The sequence below is a fragment of the Bufo gargarizans genome, chromosome 5 (genome assembly GCF_014858855.1).
Source record: "Bufo gargarizans isolate SCDJY-AF-19 chromosome 5, ASM1485885v1, whole genome shotgun sequence".
Taxonomy (NCBI): Eukaryota; Metazoa; Chordata; class Amphibia; order Anura; family Bufonidae; genus Bufo; species Bufo gargarizans.
Genome location: NC_058084.1, coordinates 280,664,350 through 280,681,777, shown reverse-complemented (window position 1 = coordinate 280,681,777; position 17,428 = coordinate 280,664,350). Strand labels below are relative to the sequence as shown.

Sequence of the window (17,428 nt, the reverse complement as noted above, 5' to 3'; positions counted from 1 at the left end):
ACACACTATCAACACAGTCAACCTGTCGCCGCCAGTTCTGTGAGAAGGTCTGGCAGACGTCTTGCATGATGTTCTTTGTTTTGGTTTCACTTTGTCATCTCCTTTCCTTCACCTATTTAGACCAATCATCTCCCTTTATATTCCCTCCCCTACTGCCTCACTTTGCGGTTTATACTACTTCCTGGATGAAGTGTTCACTGCTGGAGGCTGCTGCTGCTGTTTACTCAGATAAGTCTTTTCATGTATTGTGTTTCCTTGCTGGCTTGATTCTAGGTGACCCTGACTCCGTCCGTATTAAGTGAAGGGAGCTGGTGGTCGTGTCCCCTCACTGTTATAGGGTTTACAGGTGTCACACAGTCTTAGGTACATGGGGCATGCAATAGTCTACCATTGAGACCCTTGCATGGGCATAACATTCAGGGAGAGCTCTTAGGGTTTTATAGGGCTCACCTATATGCTCCTTAGTTTGGAATCAAGCCAGTCGGACGTTTATTCATAAGTTCCAGCTATCTGCAACATCATCCGTGACACAACCGTGTGTTCATCAAGCTATTATGAATAATGAAAGCTATTTAGGGATGTATTTATAATAAAGTAATATTATGTATATTCTGTAATTGTATTACAGTATTTTTCTCTTTATAAGACGCACTTGATCATAAGATGCACCAAGGTTTTAGAGGAGGAAAATAAGAAAAAAAATATTTTTCATCAGACCTCAGATTAGCCCCCCAATCTTCATCAAACATCAGATTAGATCACCATTTTCATCAGATCTCACATCAGACCTAAATCTTTATCACACTCCCAGTCTTGACCTCGGATCTCAGTTCAAGACCCCCAATTTTCATCAGACCTCAGATCAGAAAGTAAAATAAATACAATTTACCTTTCCTGTTCTGGATGTCTCCCTTACCCTGCAGATCCAGTGCACTTTTCCTGCAATCACCGCTCCCTGGTCTTCTGCAGGCACTACCCTGCACTGTGACCTGATGTCTCACAGTATCAGGTCATAGTGCACACCTATATGCACTACGGCCTGATGTTATATGCAGTCAAGAGACAGCACAGTGCAGCACCTGGAAGAAAACCAAGGAGCAGTTAGTACAGTCAGTGCTAGTTGCACTACACTCACTGCTCCCTGCTCCTACTGAATACTAATGATGTAAGTACTCATAATGGAAATGTTCATTAGTATTCGCTTTATAAGACACAATGACACTTTAGAAATAAGGTAATTGAGGAAGAGCAAAATGTCATAAAATTTTTTACAAAAAGAGATAACATCTTTCTATTCACCAAAAAAATCTGACGTCAGCATGTCAAATACCATCTTTCAGGCCAACTGGAGCATTTTTGATTGGTGTATAATCGATTCAGGTCTGAAACAAATTTTTAAATAAATTTTTTGAGAAATTCGCCGAATTGGAAACAAAAAGATTCTCGACTGATTGACATTTTTGTTCCAGTCCAGCATCCATATCCATACAGAAAAAAGCTGAGTTTTTCTGTCTGGTGCAGGGAGACATTACAACTTTGCCAGATGCCAAAAACGATTCCACAGAAAATAATTGGTATCAGATTCCTTACAGCATTTCTGTACCACGGACACATTTGCATGTACTCTCTATTATTATTATTATTATTGTTATTTTTTACACAGAAGGTTCCAGTTAAGGTTACCCACAATAAGATGACTGTTAATAACTTACTGAAATTATTTAAGAATCCCCTTATATAAATGTATTTATTAACTATAAACACTTTAATGCAGGTTTGAATTTAAAAATGTTAAAAAATCCCAAACCCAGCACAAAGGGAAAGAAAAAAAACCCCTCTAAAGTCACATATAAAAAAAAAAAAACATGAATTAAGAAAAATAATTCAAAGTAAACGTTTCAGTTTATTCTGTCACGAAGTCTTTAGTCTTCCTGTTTCTTGCAAGTATTTTATAAGGCTTGGTATATTAATTCCTAGAAGACAAAAAATATTTTACACGTTAGCTAAATAAATACAGCTGTCTTACTACAGAAAAAGGTTGACTACTCATTTCAACACAATTTTATGCACAAAAAAATTATTTCAGTCAACAGCAGTTGTATGCAACAGTATGGCATGCAGTTGCAAATGTCAGGGCAAAAGTTGGGTGGGACTGTTTATAAATAGGCCTTACTTTGATTTCATTGACATACAGTCAGGTCCATAAATATTGGGACATCGACACAATTCTAACATTTTTGGTTCTATACACCACCACAATGGATTTGACATGAAACGAACAAGATGTGCTTTACCTGCAAACTGTCAGCTTTAATGTGAGGGTATTTACATCCAAATCAGGTGAACGGTGTAGGAATTACAACAGTTTGCATATATGCCTCCCACTTGTTAAGGGACCAAAAGTAATGGGACAATTGGCTTCTCCGTTGTTCCATGGCCAGGTGTGTGTTATTCCCTCATTATCCCAATTACAATAAGCAGATAAAAGGTCCAGAGTTCATTTCAAGTGTGCTTTTTGCATTCTTAAAACGAAGGAACGCACCGTTGAGCTCAGCAACACCAAAAGACCCGGAAGACCACGGAAAACAACTGTGGTGGACGACCGAATAATTATTTTCCCTGGTGAAGAAAACACCCTTCACAACAGTTGGCCAGATCAAGAACACTCTCCAGGAGGTAGGTGAATGGGCGTCTAAGTCAACAATCAAGAGAAGACTTCACCAAAGTGACAGAGGGTTCACCATAAGATGAAAACTATTGGTGCGCCTCAAAAACAGGAAGGCCAGATTAGAGTTTGCCAAACGACATCTAAAAAAGCCTTCACAGTTCTGGAACAACATCCTATGGACAGATGAGAGTGATGGGAAGAGAAGAGAATGGAGAATGAAAGGAACTGCTCATGATCCTAAGCATACCCCCTTAACAGTAAAGCATAGTGGTGGTAGTATCATGGCGTGGGCATGTATGGCTGCCAATGGAACTGGTTCTCTTGTATTTATTGATGATGTGACTGCTGACAAAAGCAGCAGGAGGAATTCTGAAGTGTTTCAAACAATATTATCTGCCCATATTCAGCCAAATGCTTCAGAACTCATTGGACGGCGCTTTACAGTGCAGATGGACAATGACCCAAAGCATACTGCAAAAGCAACCAAAGAAATGGGAAAAAAGTGGAATGTTATGCAATGGCCAAGTCAATCACCTGCCTGAATCCGATTAAGCATGCATTTCACTTGCTGAAGACAAAACTGAAGGGAAAATGCCCCAAGAACAAGCAGGAACTGAAGACAGTTGCAGTAAAGGACTGGCAAAGCATCACCAGGGATGAAACCCTGCATCTGGTGATGTTTGTGCGTTCCAGACTTCAGGCTGTAATTGACTGCAAAGGATTTGCAACCAAGTTTTAAAAAGTGAAAGTTTGATTTATGATTATTATTCTGTCCGATTACTTTTGGTCCCTCAACAAGTAGGTGGCACATATGCAAACTGTTCTAATTCCTACGCCGTTCACCTGATTTGGATGTAAATACCCTCAAATTAAAGCCGACAGCCTGCAGTTAAAGCACATCTTGTTCGTTTCATTTCAAATTCATTGTGGTGGTGTATAGAGCCAAAAATGTTAGAATTGTGTCGGCATCCCAACATTTATAGACCTGACTGTATGAGGCATTAAAGGGTTTTCCGGGACTTATATATAAATGTCTGCCTTGTTGCCTTTCTGCACTTCCTTGTTCGTTTCCATGGTTACAACCACCCTGCAATCCATCAGTGGTGGCCGTGCTTGCACACTATAGAAAAAAGCACCAGTCTATGTGAGCTCCCACGCTTCAGGCCACCAGACAGATTGCAGGGTGGTCGTAGCCATGGAAATGAGATGTGTATAATGTGATGGAAAAATGAATCCAGCCAGCAAAGGAAGCTACATGGATAATAACAATACATGTATAGTAATATATAGTAAGTGGCTTGTATTATAATTTTCTACATGATAAATGCCACTTACTGAAATGACACAGAAAAAAATAAAAAATACTTTGAAAAAAGCTATACTTTCAATTTTTCCCCCCGTAGCATTAGCATATTCTGACCCTCATAACTTATATATATTTAGTCTTCGGACCGCCCCCCCCCCCCATTATGCTATTCACCATACTGGATAAATACTTTCATATTTTAATAGTATGGGCATTTTGGGATGTGGCAATACTAATGATCTTTATTTTTAAAATGGAGAAAAGGGAGTATTTAAACCTTTATAATTTTTAAAAATATTTTTAAGAAAATATTTTCCAACATTTATTTTTAGTACCTCTAGGGAACCTTAATAGGCAATTGTCTGACCACTTCTCCCACAGACTGCAATGATATAATATTACAGCCTATGGGAGAATCACAACATTCCTATCCAGCTGTACCACAGGCAGGTTGTGAAAGGAAGCTATGACAGGCCTTGTGGAGACTTCAAAAAGCCCAAGGCGGCCATAGCAACATAACTGCTCCTGTGATCTCATCTCACTGACTGTGTAAAATAGTAGGCAAGCGGTAGCTATGCCACCCACTCAGCTTCTGAATGGGAGTGATCTTTAAAGACCCAAGACATGCTGTAAATGTACGCCGATGTTGGAAAGGGTTGAGGTCTGGACTTTGAGCCATTGCAACAACTTGATTCTTTACTTTTTCAGCCATTCAGCTGTAGATTTGCTGGTGTGCTCAGAATCACTGACCTACTGCATGACCAAGTTTCAGCCAAGCTTTTGCTGTTGGGTAGATGGCTTCACCTCTGACTCTAGAATACTTTGCTAAACATAGGAGTTCATGGTCGACTCAATGACTGCAGGGTTCCCGGGTCCTGTGGCTGCAAAACATACCTAAACCATCACCCCTCTGACACCATGCTTGACTGTTGGTATGAGATGTTTGTGCTGATATGGTGTGTTTGCTTTTGCAAAACGTAGTGCTGCGCATTATGGCCAAACATCTCCATTTTAACTCATTCAGGACCAAGCATAATTTAGCAAATCCGATGCGTCACTTTATGAAGTGATAACTTTGGAATGCTTTTACTTATACAAGCGATTCTGAGACTGTTGTTCATTACACATTTTACTTAATGTTAATGGTAAATTTCAGTCAATGTGTTTTACATTTATTTTATAAAAAATCCCAAATTTACAGAAAATTTGGAAAAAATTGCAATTTTCTAAATTCAAATTTCTATGCGCTAAAGACAGATAGTGATATCTTATAAAATGGTTATTAACCTCCTCCGGACCGCCTAACGCACGGATGCGTCCTGGAGGCGGTCGATTCATTCCTCCTGGACGCATCCGTGCGTCATCTCCAGGGCTGTGGAGTCGGAGTCGAGGAGTCGGAGTCAATTTTGGGTACCTGGAGTCGGAGTCGGCAATAAATGAACCGACTCCGACTCCTACTAAATTTAAATTGGAATAAAAAAAATAAATAAGCAAGTTTAAATGTCCGAATTCATAAACAGTTATAATTAATGACTTCTCTACTGTAAGAATAAAGGCCAATGCATGCAGTGCCTCACATAACCGCAAAACAAACGCGTTCAGTGATGTGAAGAAGCATGCTTTTCATATGCTTCACTATATGGCACGCAATGCACAATTAGGAGTGGTAATACATATACTTTCCATTGTGTTGTGTTCTGATGTTACAGGGAACACAATGCCCATGGTTTACCTAGCCTCTCACTGATAAGGGATTAAGTAAATATGTGTTTTGCAGGACTAGAGACACTTGTATAAGTGAAGGGAATGGAGGGTCAATAGTTCAAGACTGAAGCTGTATACCATTGGAAAAACTGCTGTCATTCAGCTAAGGCTATAAAACGTGTAAACTCAGAATGTTATCTTAAACTTTAAACATGACTATGGGATTCTTCTAGGGAAATCATGTTTTCAAATAAATGTCCCTTCCTGGATCCTCCCACTGCCCTATCTTCAGCAGAAGATCAGCACACAAAGGAGAAGGCAGCAGCTTCTGCCCAACTACCTCTCTGTGCTAGAAGAGCTTAGAAGAACTTCTTTCTTTCCTTCAAGGAATGTATAAAATACATTTGCATATTAAATACAGAGGAGTCGGAGTCAGAAGTACAAAAAACTGAGGAGTCGGAGCATTTATCTACCGACTCCACAGCCCTGGTCATCTCGCAAGACACGAGATTTCGGTCTGAGCAGGCCCGCGCATGCGCATTGCGGGCCGGCAAAAGTTGAAGAACAATTTCGTCACCAGCCTGCCAGCCAATGATCGTTGCTGGCAGGCTGGCGATTTTCTAAATCTCTAATCAGAAGCCATCTAACACCTTATATTTATAAATATAAGGTGTTAAATGGCTTCCCTGTTCCTCTGCTGGTCCTTTTCATTGGTTGGTCTCAGCAGAGGAGCAGGCATCACAGTGAGTAGCACCAAACACTACACCTTAGCCCCAGATCACCCCCCAGCACCCCAATTAACCCCTTGATCACCCCTTCTTGCCCCTGTCAATCACCTAGTGAAAGGGAAAAAAGTGATCAGTGTAAACTGTCACTTTTTTTTTTCACTGGTATTGACTGATAGGTTTTAGGATAGTTTAGGCCCCTTGGTTAGGTAGTTTAGCGCCCAGCCCACCGCACCGCAGTCACTGATTCGCTGATTAGCGTATCGCTAATCAGCTTTTGTACTTTTATCTGTAAGTGATCAAAACTGATCACAGTCAGATCTATAATAGTATTAGTGTGACCTTAGCTCGCCCTCCACCCAAAACGCAGTGTTTGCCCGATCAGGCCTGATCGGTCACCCACATGTGCGTTCACCCACGCCCGCCCCGCCGCAGTGACAAAAAAATATATATTTTTTTATCACATCACAATCACTTTACAAGCGCGGCGGCGATAAAAAAAAAAAATCAGTTTTCATATTTTTTTGCAATCGCAGCGGCCTCCGGTACTTTGCTAGCCTTCCATTTGTAAGACAGGCTTGCTTTTTTTCTTGGGTAGTCTCAGGGAATACCCCTAAATTTAGTAGTCCAAATGTCAAACAGGGGGTATTCTTCTAAAGAGGCCTACAGGCTTCTGACCCAGTCGGATGAGGAATGGGAACCCTCATCTGATGAATCTAGCGGGTCAGAATATGAACCTGTAGAAAGCAGTGGCAGTCTGACCCAAAGTTCGGACGGGGAGGTTGAGGTCCCTGATAGCACCAGGCGTACCCGGCCCCGTGTCGCTAGACCACAGGTTGCGCAGGATCCGCTTCAAGGGCAGCAGAGTGGGGCTGGCGCTGTCGGATTACGTGGTGAGGCATACACCAGCAGCGCAGCCCATCCTGGACCTAGTACCAGCACTGCCGTACAACATGGTGAAGTGGCGAGCACCAGAAGGGCAGTTGAAGCTGGTACGGTGGCACGTGCAATAGTTACCCCGTCGCAGCCACCGCACAGACAGGCCCGTAGAGCCCCTAGAATCCCTGAGGTGCTGGTAAACCCTGATTGGCAGTCCCCAACTTCAGCCGCACCTATAGTTCCCCCTTTCACCGCCCAGTCTGGAGTTCAGGTTGAGACAGCTCAGATCAGTTCGGCCCTGGGATTTTTTTAGCTTTTCTTGACTGCGGAGCTCTTGGACATAGTCGTGGCAGAAACAAACCGGTATGCCACTCAATTTATATCCGCCAACCCGGGAAGCTTTTATGCCCAGCCTTTCAAGTTTCCGAAATTAAAACTTTTCTGGGCCTTCTCCTCAACATGGGTCTAACCAAAAAGCATGAATTGCAGTCATATTGGTCCACGAACCCAATTCATCACATGCCCATGTTCTCTGCTGCTATGTCCAGGACATGATTTTGAGACCATCCTGCGTTTCCTGCACTTTAGCGACAACACCACCTCCCGTCCCAGAGGCCACCCAGCTTTTGACCGGCTCCACAAAATTCGGCCCCTCATAGACCACTTCAACCAGAAATTTGCAGATTTGTATACCCCTGAGCAAAACATCTGCGTAGACGAGTCCCTAAAACATTTTACCGGGCGCCTTGGCTTCAAACAATACATCCCAAGCAAGCGCGCCCGGTATGGGGTCAAATTGTATAAGCTCTGTGAAAGGGCCACAGGCTATACCCACAAATTTCGGAACTATGAGGGTAAAGATCAGACCCTGGAGCCGGTCGGTTGCCGACTACCTGGGGAGCAGTGGGAAGACAGTCTGGGACTTGGTGTCACCCTTATTTGGCAAGGGGTACCATCTTTATCTAGACAATTTCTACACAAGTCTGGCCCTCTTCAGGCATTTGTTCCTAGAACAGATTGGCTGCTGTGGCTTCCCCCAACGGCTCGTTACCACCCGTCTTGCAAGGGGGGAGAGGGCTGCCTTGTGTAACCAAGAACTGCTCGCGGTGAAATGGAGAGACAAGCATGACGTTTACATGCTCTCCTCCATTCACGCAGGACACGACAATACAAATAGAACGGGCAACCAGTGTCATTGAAAAGCCCCTCTCAGTCCACGACTATAACCTTCACATGGGAGGGGTGGACTTCATTGACCAGATGTTGGCTCCGTATTTAGTTTCCCGACGCACTAGACGCTGGTATAAGAAGGTGTCTGTATATTTGATTCAATTGGCTGTATATAATAGTTTTGTACTCTACAGTAAGGCTGGGAGAACAGGATCCTTCCTCAAATTTCAGGAAGAGATCATCGAGAACCTCCTGTATCCAGGAGGTTCCGTGGCCCCATCCACCAGTGTAGTTAGCCGTCTACACGAGCGACATTTCCCTAATGTCGTTGCTGGTACCTCAACCCAACCGTCACCCCGAAAAAGATGTTGTGTCTGTAGGAGGAGTGGAATAAGGCGTGACACCCGCCAGTTTTTTTTCTTTTATCTTTTGTTTTTTTACCTTCCAGGTGGACCAACCGATCGACTAGCTGCAGCACTGATGTGCATTCTGACAGAAGCATTGCGCTGCTGTCAGATTACACAAAAGTCGGTGTATGCGGCGCTGCAAGACGAGATTCCTCCTCTGCAGTAAAAGATACGTTTGCCAAGGCATATGAGCTGAGGAGGCGGCGGTGTTCATATGCTTTGGCAAACACTTTGTATATAAAATTTTGTAAATATAGTATAAAAAATATAAACACTTTGTATGCCAGGGCATACGAGTGGGTATGGATGTTGGGCGGAGCTCCTATGTCCTGGCAGACGCCTTTCCCCTCCTTTTTTTTTTTTGGCAGAGATTTTTTCATCCACAATCGATGTGAATGAAGAAATCTGGCCGTTCATTTTTTCTTTTAGCCCAGCTGAACGGAAAAAAAAAATCTCATTACCTGTATGCTCAATATAAGGAGAATAGCAGAAACTCCTAATGCTGGCCATACATGTAATGATTGCGGAGACCCTCAAATGCCAGGGCAGTACAAACACCCCACAAATGACCCCATTTTGGAAAGAAGACACCCCAAGGTATTCGCTGAGGGGCATATTGAGTCCATGAAAGATAGAAATTTTTGGCCCAAGTTAGTGGAAAGTGAGACTTTGTGGGAAAAAAACAAACAATTGCCGCTAACTTGTGCAAATTTTTTTTTAAAAATTCTATGAACTCGCCATGCCCCTCATTGAATACCTTGGGGTGTCTTCTTTCCAAAATGGGTTCACATGTGGGGTATTCTGCCCTGGCTTTTTCGGGGCCCTAAAGCGTGAGAAGTCTGGGATCCAAATGTCTAAAAATGCCCTCCTAAAAGGATTTTGGGCACCTTTGCGCATCTAGGCTGCAAAAAAGTGTCACACATGTGGTATCGCTGTACTCAGGAGAAGTTGGGGAATGTATTTTGGGGTGTCATTTTACATATACCCATGCTGGGTGAGATAAATATCTTGGTCAAATGCCAACTTTGTATAAAAAAAATGGGAAAAGTTGTCTTTTGCCAACATTTTTCTCTCACCCAGCATGGGTATATGTAAAATGACACCCCAAAACACATTTCCCAACTTCTCCTGAGTACAGCGATACCAGATGTGTGACACTTTTTTGCAGCCTAGGTGGGCAAATGGGCCCACATTCCAAAGAGCACCTTTTGGATTTTACAGGCCATTTTTTACACATTTTGATTTCAAACTACTTTGCACACATATGGGCCCCTAAAATGCTAGGGCAGTATAACTACCCCACAAGTGACCCCATTTTAAAAAGAAGACACCCCAAGGTATTTCTTTTTTTTTTTTAAACATATTTCTTTTTATTTCAATTATAATAAATCCTCTTACATGACAATTACACTGCACGTCACATATTGGTAAGCAGAAAAAAAGTAATAAATCACATATTACAAGAATCTAGACATATTGCATATATATCGAGATAGGATGATCAATCTCGATATAGGATGATCAATCTCTGAGCACGTGCAAAAAGGAAAATATAGGTAAGCACTAATTAAACAATAACTATAATAAATAAGCTATAACTTTTATCCAAACCATTTTTTTTTAATCAAAGACATGTAGAACAATAAATTTAGCAAAACATTTATATATGGATGTCATTTTTTTAAAAAAATTTTACAACTGAAAGTGAAAAATTCTTTTTTTTTGCAAAGATTTTGTTAAATTTTGATTAATAACAAAAAAAGTAAAAATGTCACCAGCAATGAAATACCACCAAATGAAAGCTCTATTAGTAAGAAGAAAAGGAGGTAAAATTCATTTGGGTGGTAAGTTGCATGACTGAGCAATAAACGGTGAAAGCAGTGTAGTGCAGAAGTGTAAAAAGTGGCCTGGTCATTAAAGGGGTTGTCCGGGTTCAGAGCTGAACCCGGACATACCCTTATTTTCACCCCGGCAGCCCTCCTGAGCCTGGCATCGGAGCATCTCATGCTCCGATGCGCTCCCGTGCCCTGCGCTAGATCGCGCAGGGCACAGGCTCTTGTGTTTACAATAACACACTGCCGGGCGGTAACTTCCGCCCAGCAGTGTGTTCGGTGACGTCACCGGCTCTGAGGGGCGGGCTTTAGCTCTGCCCTAGCCGTTTTACTGGCTAGGGCAGAGCCAAATCCCGCCCATCAGTGCCGGTGACGTCACCGGGCTGCCTGTCAGCCCCATAGAGAGCCCGGTATGTCACCGGAACTCAGAAAAATGCCTTTGCCCTGCGCGATTTAGCGCAGGGCAAAGGAGAGCATCGGAGCATGAACTGCTCCGATGCTCATGTCAGGGGGGCTGCCGGGGTGAAAATGGAGGGATGTCCAGGTTCAGCTCTGAACCTGGACAACCCCTTTAAGGGTGTTTAAGCTAGGGGGGCTGAAGTGGTTAAAGGGATTCTGTCATCAGAAATGAGGCTTATAACCTAAACATATGGCGATGTCCCTAGTAATACACTGAATCCTAAAGTGACTTTATCAAATGCACCTGTGGCTCTATAATCATAAAAAACAGGTTTATATCACCTGTCACTCACTTCAAAATGTGTCCAAGGGGACGTCTCATGGTGAAGGGTGCCCGGCTGCAGCCATCTCGTTTAGGTGCCCAGCACGCCTTCTGAAGTGAAATCGCCGCCCTCCCTTTCATTAGATCCGCCTACCTCAGTTCATCACCGCCTCTCTAACGTCCGCTCGATTCAGCCAGATCCCGCGCGTGCGCACTAGGTATGGGGATCTGTCTGAAGCTAGCGGACGTTAGAGAGGCGGCGATGAACTGTGCCCGCCCGATCAGAAGCAGGGGTCCAGCTGTCACTGATAGCCGGAGCCCTACTGCATGCGCTGGCTTTGGTGAAATCATAGATGCCGGCGCATTAACCCTTCACGTACGATGTTGGGCAGGGATCTGAGCTGCCATCGGGTCCGCGTGCTGCTGTGACGGGGAACCGATGGCATGGAAGGCAGCGCAATGCCTTCATTAGGCATCGGGGCTGCCTTCCGGTGGAGAATCTGTGAGATCCAGCCCCCTGGATCTCACAGGTAGGCAGCTGTATGAAAATACACACTGTATTACACATACAGCCAATGCATTCCAATACAGAAGTATTGGAATGCATTGCAAAGGGGATCAGACCCCCAATAGTTGAAGTCCCAAAGTGGACAAAAACTAAAGTGAAAAAAAAAGTTTAAAAAAAAACATTTTCCCCCCCAAAATTAAGTTTCATGTAAAAAACAAACAAACTTAATTTCCCCCAAATAAACTAGTAGTACTTTTTTTTTTACATATTAGGTATCGCCGCGTCCGTATCGACCGGCTCTATAAACATATCACATGACCTAACCCCTCAGATGAACACCGTAGGAAAAAAAAAAAAAAACTGTGCTAAATAAAAAATAAAAATTGTCACCTTACATCACTAAACGTACACCACCAAGCATTCAAAAAGGTGTATGCCCGCCAAAATAATACCAATCTAACCATCATTTGTTTTAAAAATGCTGTTATTGTGTAAAACTTAAGCAAATAAAAAAGTATACATATTAGGTATCGCAGCGTCCGAAAGAACCTGCTCTATAAAAATATCACATGACCTAATCCCTCAGGTGAACACCGTAAAAAAAAAGATTATATATAGAAAGGGTGTAAAAAAAAGCCATTTTTTGACACCTTACATCACAAAAAGTGTAATAGCGAGCGATCAAATAGTCATATGCACCCTATAATAGTACTAAATCAAACCGTCATCTGATCCTCCAAAAAATGAGCCCCTACACAAGACAGTCGCCCAAAAAATAAATAAAATTACTGCTTTCAGAATATGGAGACACTAAAAAATAATTTTAAAAAAATAGTAATCTGCCATCCAAAAACCATATGGCGTTCCTTTCCTTCTGCGCAATGCAATGCGCCTGTACAGTAGTTTATGACCACATATGGGGTGTTTCTGTAAATTACAGAATCAGGGCCATAAATATTGAGTTTTGTTTGGCTGTTAACCCTTGCTTTGTAACTGGAAAAAATGGATTCAAATGGAAAATCTGCCAAAAAAGTGAAATTTTATCTCTATTTTCCATGAATTCTTGTGGAACACCTAAAGGGTTAACAAAGTTTGTAAAATCAGTTTTGAATACCTTGAGGGGTATAGTTTTTAAAATGGGGTCACTTTTAGGTCGTTTCTATTATGTAAGCCTCACAAAGTGACTTCAGACCTGAACTGGTCCTGAAACAGTGGGTTTTAGACATTTTCAGAATAATTTCAAGATTTGCTTCTATACTTCTAAGCCTTCTAACGTTCCCAAAAAATAAAATGTCATTCACAAAATAATCCAAACATGAAGTAGACATATGGGGAATGTAAACTAATAACTATTTTGGAAGGTATTACTATCTATTATAAAAGTAGAGAAATAAAAATTTGGACTACATTTTACCAGTGTCATGAAGTACAATACATGACAAAAAAACAATCTCAGAATGGCCTGCATAAGTAAAAGCGTTATCACCACATAAAGTGACATGTCAGATTTGCAAAAAATGGCCTGGTTCTTAAGGTGAAAAAGGGCAGGGTCCTGAAGGGGTTAATCTGTGGGTGGATACGGTTATGGTAATACTAAATATGTATTGTTTTTTTTTCTCAATGTTTTACCATTTTTATATTATTAAATAACCCTTTAATACATTTTTTATATTTTTGGGCATCGCCATATCTAAGACTAGCTGTAGTTATTATTGGTACCATTTTGGGGTACATACAGTATCACTTTTTGATTCCATCATTCATTTTTTTATTTCTTTATTACGGCGCTCACCACTCAGGATAAGTAATGTGATCCCTTTATTTTTTTACCAAGTCGCACTTGGATCTTGAAGATAGTTATCTATTGCAATGGACTGTATTGTCAGTTTTACACTGACACTAGACCTGATCAGACCCTCAGGGTCTGTCAGGCTTAGATACCAGATGCCTTTGTAAAGCGTCCTGTTGCCATGGTAACCATCAGGCCACTGCCATCAAATGGATGCCATGGGTGGCTACTCACTGCAGCATCTAAGAGGTTAAACTGTACTTTTCTCCGTATTCAGGAGAAAATAGGTAACAAATTATAGGGTACTTTTTCTCCTGTTACCCCTTGCGAAAATGAAAAATTTGGGGCTAAAGCAACATTTTATTGGAAGAAATTAAACTTTTCATTTTCACAGCCAAGTGTTTCCAAATTCCGTAAGACGCTAGGTGGTCAAAGTGCTCAGTACACCCCTTAATATAGTCTTTGAGAGGTATAGTTTCCAAAACTGGGTCACTTTTTGAGGGTTTCCACTGTAGGGGTATGTCAGGGTCTCTTCGAATACAAAATGGTGCCCAAAAACCATATGGTGCTCCTTTCCTTCTGACCATTGCCATGTGCCCCTACAGCAGCTTACCCCACATATTGGGTATTTCTGTAAACTTCTAAATCAGAGTAATGTATATTGATGTTTATTTTGCTGTTAACCCTTGCTGTGTTGCAAGAAAAAAATTGATTAACATAAAAAATCTACAAGAAAAAAAAAAGAAATTTTTGAAATTTCCCCTCCATTTTCCTTTAATTCTTGTGGAACACCCCAAGGGTTAAAGGTTTCACCCAGGCAGCCCCCTGATGTTAGTATCGGAGCATCTGATGTTAGCATCTCTCATCTAGATCGCGCAGGGCAAGGACTCTTTTGTTTACAATAACACACTGCCGGGCAGAAGCTTCCGCCCGGCAGTGTGTTCGGTGACGTTACTGGCTCTGATGGGAGTGCTTTAGCTTTAAAAAAAAAACAAAAACAAGAATGAGGCCTCATGCATAAAAAAGGCGCAAAAATTATTTAGATAAAAGAGTGGGAAAAAGTTTTGATTCTCAAAGGACGTATGTACTAAAACAATATTTTTTTTTTTATTGTCTGGTCAGGAAGGAGGGGTAAATGGCCCATAGCCTGATCATAACCTGGTTAATGTGTTATGTCTCTTGATGTATAGAAAATTGCAAACTGTTTGGCAGTGTTTCAATAAAAATAAAAAAAAAAAATATTTGATTTAAGCCTCATGCACAAAACTCTATGTGTTTTGCAAACCATGGCTCCACAAAACACAGATACCGGCTGTTTGCGTGCCCCCATTTTCTTTATCCCTTCTACAGAAATGTCCACAAAACGGACAAGTATAGGACTTGTCCTTTTTTTATTGCGGCAGTCTGGCACATACATAGGGATGCGGATGGCACATGTTGTGCTGCCTGCATTTTTTGCAAATGACTGCATCTGATCTGGATATAGAACAAAAATATGGTTGTTTGCATGAGGCCTTAAAAAAGGTAAAAAAGGAAATTGGTATTCAGTCTGTGTGTGTTTATTTTCCCACTAAGGCTTCTTTCACACTTGCGTTGTCCGGATCCGGCATGTACTCCACTTGCCGGAATTACACGCCGGATCCGGAAAAACGCAAGTGTACTGAAAGCATTTGAAGACGGATCCGTCTTCAAAATGCTGTCAGTGTTACTATGACACCCAGGACGCTATTAAAGTCCTGGTTGCCATAGTAGGAGCGGGGGAGCGGTATACTTACCATCCGTGCGGCTCCCGGGGCGCTCCAGAGTGACGTCAGAGCGCCCCATGCGCATGGATGACGTGCCATGCGATCACGTCATCCATGCGCCTGGGGTGCCCTGACGTCACTCTGGAGCGCCCGGGAGCCGCACGGACGGTAAGTATGCTGCTCCCCCGCTCCCTGCTACACTTTACCATGGCTGCCAGGACTTTAGCGTCCTGGCAGCCATGGTAACCACTCTAAAAAAGCTAAACGTCGTATCCGGCAATGCGCCGAAACAACGTTTAGCTTAAGGCCGGATCCGGATCAATGCCTTTCAGTGGGCATTCATTCCGGATCCGGCCTTGCGGCAAGTCTTCAGTTTTTTGGGCCGGAGCAAAAAGCGCAGCATGCTGCGGTATTTTATCCGGCCAAAAAACGTTCCGTTCCGGAACTGAAGACATCCTGATGCATCCTGAACGGATTTCACTCCATTCAGAATGCATTAGGATAATCCTGATCAGGATTCTTCCGGCATAGAGCCCCGACGACGGAACTCTATGCCGGAAGACAATAACGCAGGTGTGAAAGAGCCCTAAGCTAGCCAACCATTCATGCCTTTTGGGACAGCAGAGCCTAGAACGACTAGTCTTTCATAGTTGATCTAGTTTTACTGTCCACAATAAAATGTATTACAGTACCATAACACAATAACATTTGTTGCAGCAATAAAAACACATATAGATAGCTTAGGGCTCTTTCACATCTGCGTTATAGTCTTCCGGCATAGAGTTCCGTCGTCGGGCTCTATGCCGGAAGAATACTGATCAGGATTTTCCTAATGCATTCTGAATGGACAGTCCGTCCTTCAGGATGCATCAGGATGTCTTCCGTTCCGGAACGGAACGTTTTTTGGCCGCAGCAAATAGCGCAGCATGCTGCGCTTTTTGCTCCGGCCAAAAATCTGGAACACTTGCCGCAAGCCCGGATCCGGAATGAATGCCCATTGAAAGGCATTGATCCGGATCCGGCCTTAAGCTAAACGTCGTTTTGGCGCATTGCCGGATGCGACGTTTAGCTTTTTCTCAATGGTTACCATGGCTGCCGGGATGCTAAAGTCCTGGCAGCCATGGTAAAGTGTAGTGGGGAGCGGGGAGCAGCATACTTACCATCCGTGCGGCTCCCGGGGCGCTCCAGAGTGACGTCAGGGCGCCCCAAGCGCATGGATCACGTGATCGCATGGACACGTCATCCATGCGCATGGGGCGCTCTGACGTCATTCTGGAGCGCCCCGGGAGCCGCACGGATGGTAAGTATGCTGCTCCCCCGCTCCCCACTACTACTATGGCAACCAGGACTTTAATAGCGTCCTGGGTGCCATAGTAACACTGAAAGCATTTTGAAGACGGATCCGTCTTCAAATGCTTTCAGTACACTTGCGTTTTTCCGGATCCGGCGTGTAATTCCGGCAAGTGGAATACACGCCGGATCCGGACAACGCAAGTGTGAAAGAGGCCTAACTATGGCTAATTTCATAAATGCATAATAAGATAGCAAAACAGAGGAGTGTGCACTATTTAAATGTATGGTTATACAATTTAAAATGCTTGCAAAAATGAAAAAAATAAAAATAAATGAAAGACAACACTTGATGATAGGTCATCACATAAATGAGGTGTAAAAAAATAAATAAATCAAGCTTCACCTGGTGAAAATAGTCAAAAGGTAAATAAAACCTACATATTCAACTAAACAATTTCCTACTATAGCTAATAATTTACCTAAAGAACCCACACCATTTGAGAAACATGCTCTTGTGACTTTAACTCCCGAAAAATATCTGTTATCTATGCCAGTTTAATATCCAAGGCCTACCCTAGAGTACTGGCTTCTGGAGAAAGGTTACGTTCACTGAGAAAAATCCTACTTGACACTGACCCCAAAGATATCTAAATGTGTCAAATTACAAGAGAACTTCTACAA

At 42.5% G+C, this 17,428-nt stretch overlaps 1 protein-coding gene across 3 annotated transcripts in view; it reads right to left on the bottom strand.

The window, feature by feature from the left end:
- Nucleotides 1-629: 629 nt before the first annotated feature.
- The window catches only part of LOC122938453, a 127,678-nt gene continuing 110,879 nt past the window's right edge, over nucleotides 630-17,428 (bottom strand). For all 3 annotated transcript variants that reach the window (XM_044293968.1, XM_044293970.1, XM_044293971.1), the window contains exon 15: nucleotides 630-1,973. In XM_044293968.1, the coding sequence (XP_044149903.1) occupies nucleotides 1,912-1,973 (62 nt within the window). In that variant the 3' untranslated portion in view covers nucleotides 630-1,911. The remainder of the gene's footprint in view (nucleotides 1,974-17,428) is intronic.